The sequence below is a fragment of the Carettochelys insculpta genome, chromosome 32, assembly GCF_033958435.1.
Source record: "Carettochelys insculpta isolate YL-2023 chromosome 32, ASM3395843v1, whole genome shotgun sequence".
In the NCBI taxonomy this organism is placed as follows: Eukaryota; Metazoa; Chordata; order Testudines; family Carettochelyidae; genus Carettochelys; species Carettochelys insculpta.
The window spans coordinates 6,352,189-6,356,637 of NC_134168.1; the positions used below are offsets into that span (position 1 = coordinate 6,352,189).

The 4,449-nt window shown below is 42.4% G+C and overlaps 1 protein-coding gene across 1 annotated transcript; it reads left to right on the forward strand.

The window, feature by feature from the left end:
• The first annotated feature begins 2,678 nt into the window (after positions 1-2,678).
• On the forward strand, positions 2,679-3,614 carry LOC142004753 (olfactory receptor 5V1-like). The gene has a single exon (XM_074982430.1). It carries the CDS (start codon positions 2,679-2,681, stop codon positions 3,612-3,614), a length of 936 nt encoding a protein of 311 aa, XP_074838531.1.
• Positions 3,615-4,449: the final 835 nt, after the last annotated feature.

Consider the following 4,449-nt stretch of genomic DNA (forward strand, 5'->3'; position numbering starts at 1 on the left):
TACCTTAACATTGTAATATCTCATTATCATTAACAGAATGTGACTGAGAGGCAGAGAACCCCTGACAAATATTTTGGGTACTTTTAAATAATGATTAGGATTGCATCTGGAGATGTCCTTCAGTTGCTATGCCACTATAGGTTTGACAAATGCTATCGGCCATAGAAAAGGTTTTCTTTTCTTGAGTGACAATGGATAGGATATCACAAGAATTCATCCTTTAACCTAGCAGTGGCTTTTCTGGGGTTGAGGATGGCTTTACTAACTCTCCCAGGGGTTGAATCATAGAATCATAAAATGGGAGAATTGGAAGGGATTTCAGGAGGTCATGCAGTCCAGTTCCCTGCCATCATGGCAGAATCAAGCATCATTTATATCATCCCTGTTAGATATTTTTCTAATCCGTTCTTATATATCTCCAGTGATGGAGATTCTACAACCACCCTATCCAATTTATTCTAGTAATTAACACCCTGGTAATTAGGAATGTTTTCCTAAGGTCCAAGCTAAACTTTCCTTGCTGCAATTAAATCCCATTGCTTCTTGTCCTATAAGCAGAAGTTAAGGAGAATGATTTTTCTCTCTTTTCCTTGTAATATCCTTCAGGTACTTGAAAACTGCTGTCATGTCTCTTCTCAACATTCTCATTCCATACTCAAGAAACCCAGGGGGATGGACTAGATGGCCTCCTGAGGTCCCCTCCAGCCTAGAATTCTATGATTCTATAATCTTCTCACATATAGGTTGCATTTTCTAAACCTTTAGTCATTTTGGTTGCTCTTTTCTGGACCCTTTCTAGTTTCTCCATATAGTTCCTAAAATGTGGAGCACTGAACTGAGTACCATGCTTCATTTGTAGCCTAAACAACACAGAGTAGAACAAAAGAAAGATGTCTCGTGTCTTGCTCAAAACACTCCTGTTAATGCATCCCAGTATTGTGTTCGTTTTTTTGGGACAGCATCAAACTCTTGACTCTTCCTCAGTTTGGGGTCCACTGTGGCCACTAGATGTGTTTCTGCTTTATTCTATTTCCTATACAGTCACTTCTCACTTTTCCCCATCCCAGAGCAAAAGGGCTAAGTTTTATGTATACCTAAGTTGTCCTAAATTTTTGCTGTATATCAAGCAGAGCCACCCTGGCCACCAAGGGACAAAGAGAGTAGACTCTTGCTAACAGCTGCCAAGTAGCTCACGCTTAAGGTTCATGAGGATACAGTGCAAGAACACATGGCTATAATGGTTACTACTCACCCTTGTGAGGAGCTCCCAGTCCAGTTTGAATGACTTGGGCCAAGCTGAGAACAAAATAGCAGAAGCAGTCAGAAATGGGGGTGTGGACTAGCTAGAATAAACTAAGGGAAGGGAACCCCTCTCTCTGTTTCTTTGTAGGGAAGGAAAAGAAAAGATGAGATTAAATCTGAGTGCAGGCTCTTTGTTGGATTTCAATCTTCTTTTTCTCTAATGCTTTGTTCCAATTGCTAAATAATCATAGAGGTTGAACCTCTCTCGTCCAGCAACATCCATGACCTGTCATAATTTTAGTTAACCAGGTGACCACTTCTCATAGATGTGGCCAAGTTTCCTGGGGTCCCATAAAATTTGTTTACAGCAACCAGTCCTGGCTCTTAGTGTTCTGTGCTGTTAGACCATGGGAAACTTGGCCACACCCATGATAAGTGAGCATCCACCTAAGTAAAATCATACTAGATTACAGATATTGCCGGAGGAGAGAGTTCCAAATAAGAGAGGTTCAACCTGTATTCTACTGCTAAAGTACCACTGAAGCCAATGTACTTATGCTGGCATAAAAATGGAGCAAAACATGGGTGAATGAGGCCTATTTATGGACAACAACTTTAGACATTTATAATGCCATTCTTACGAAGTTGTCTGAGCTAACACAACCACAGCCATCAGGTTATTTGAAAATTGTCTCTCAATATTTTCTTAATGTTTTTTTCCAGCCTCATCATGGACGAATGATACAAGATGTTGGCTGTTAGAAGGTATCTACAAGAAGCTCTTTGTTTTATGGTGTGATGGGGTGGTCTAACACTGATACCTCCTACAGGAGGCCAGAGGCCTTCCCATATGCCATCCCAGTGAGAGGAGCAGAGAAAAGGTCCTCCAAGAAGACGAGAGCTTCTGTTTTGCTTCAGCCAAACAGGGCCCAGCATGTTGAGATAAAAGAAGCTGCTGGCCTAAGGCCTGGCAGTGCTTTTCAGGATGTCAACCCAGGCAGTGATTTATACTGCCTGGGAGACCAGCAGCACTTTGAACAGCTTCCTGTAAGTGCTGAACTTAGACATGTGAAAGGCCCTGTCCCTGTGGCCTGAGATGGGCCGCAAGCCTAACAGAGCCCATCTTACAGCGGCCTTGACAGGATTACCCAGATCCCACCTTCAGAACCCTGAAGACAACAAACAAAAACCCTGCTGCACTCTTGACTGTAAACAGGTGCTCAAGAGTGGGTGGACCCCATTATGGACGGTTTGCAGTATGAGAAATGTTTAGAACTCCTCTGACAAGATGTTGGCCTATGTGTAATCAAAGAAAGCATGAAGTCCACTTGTTGGCCTTCAAAAATATCACACTTGGATTTTTCCTTTTGTGGAATTTCCAAATATTATTATTGGGTTGACTAATTTCATTTATTATTTTCTCCTTTTGCAGGTGAATGGAATTCCAAACCAATGTGACTGAGTTTATTCTTATAGGATTGTCTCATGATTATCACCTGCAAATTTTCCTCTTCTTGGTGTTTCTAGTTATATACCTAATAACCCTCATGGGAAACATGATGATCATGCTGGTGATAAGAGCAGATCCTCAACTCCACAACCCAATGTACTTCTTCCTGTCTCATTTGTCCTTTGTCGATATCTGCTATTCCTCAGTTGTTGTCCCCCAGATGTTGGTGAATTTCCTACCAAAGCACAAAACCATTTCAGTCAATGGCTGCCTTACCCAGATGTTCTTCATCCTCCTTTTAGCTGTGACCGAAATTTTCATTCTCTCAGCAATGGCTTATGACCGATATGCTGCCATATGTCATCCGTTGCATTATACGGTGACCATGAACAAGCGAGTCTGCAACCTGCTGTTGGGTTGTTCATGGACAATGGGACTGATATATTCTCTGGTCAACACTGTCCCTGTTTTGAAGTTACACTTTTGTGGGCCCAATGAAATCAAACATTTCAGCTGTGAGCTTCCTCTGCTGTTACAACTGTCTTGCACTGGGACCTCCACAAATACAATAGCTCTTCTTTCTTCTGCTGTGATATTTGGGTTCAGTTCCTTCTTCCCCACCCTGGTCTCCTACATCTTCATCATCTCCACCATCCTCAGGATGCCATCTGCAGAAGGCCGCCGCAAAGCTTTCTCCACCTGCAGCTCCCACCTTACTGTGGTGGGTTTATTGCACGTGACTGCTATTATTCAATACATGAAACCCAGCTCAGTGTCTTCACCCATTGTAGATGAATTGTTCTCCATCCAGTATAGCATCTTGACCCCCATGTTAAATCCCATCATCTACAGCCTGAAAAACAAGGAAGTGAAAAGAGCACTGAAGAAATTACTGGGGAAAAATTTTGTTTGCCTCACATAAGAATGGCCACACTGTGTCAAATTAAAGGTCGGTCTAGCCCAGTATCCTGTCTTCCAACAATGACCTGTGCCAAGTTCCCCAACGGTGGTGAACAAAACAGGTAATCATCAAGTGACCATCCCCCGTCTCCCATTCCTTGGTTCTGGTAAACAGTTTAGGGACACAATTACCGCTAATACTGGCTAATAACCATCGATAGACCTGTCCTTGATGAATGTATCCACTTTGCCTTATTTAATGTTAGGATCCTTTTGGTGTAGTATCTTTACTTTTTTATAGAACCTAACATGAGTGCCTGAACACCAATAAAATCTTCAATACAGATCTTTGAAAAAAAAATCACTCATCTTACTTTTTTCAGTGCATAACGGCCAGTCCTGCATCTCTTGAAATCAGCGACAAACACCTTAATTGAATACCTTTTTTTTTATATTATCAACAATTTTACCATCTCCAACAAATAGCAAGCCTGGACAACTTTGTGATTCCTTCTTTTCTAGATAATTCTGAAAATGTCCTTCTTATTTTCCTTAGCTCAGATGTGGATGGATGTTGCCCTGATGTCTTTAGCTTCCCTAAACAATGTTCTACACCTCATAAGCCGTGTCTACACGTGCACGCTACTTCGAAGTAGCGGCATTAACTTCGAAATAGCGCCCGTCAGGGCTACACGTGTTGGGCGCTATTTCGATGTTAACATCGACGTTAGGCGGCGAGACGTCGAAGCCGCTAACCCCATGAGGGGATGGGAATAGCGCCCTACTTCGAAGTTGAACATCGAAGTAGGGCACGTGTAGACGATCCACGTCCCGCAACATCGAAATAGCGGGATCCG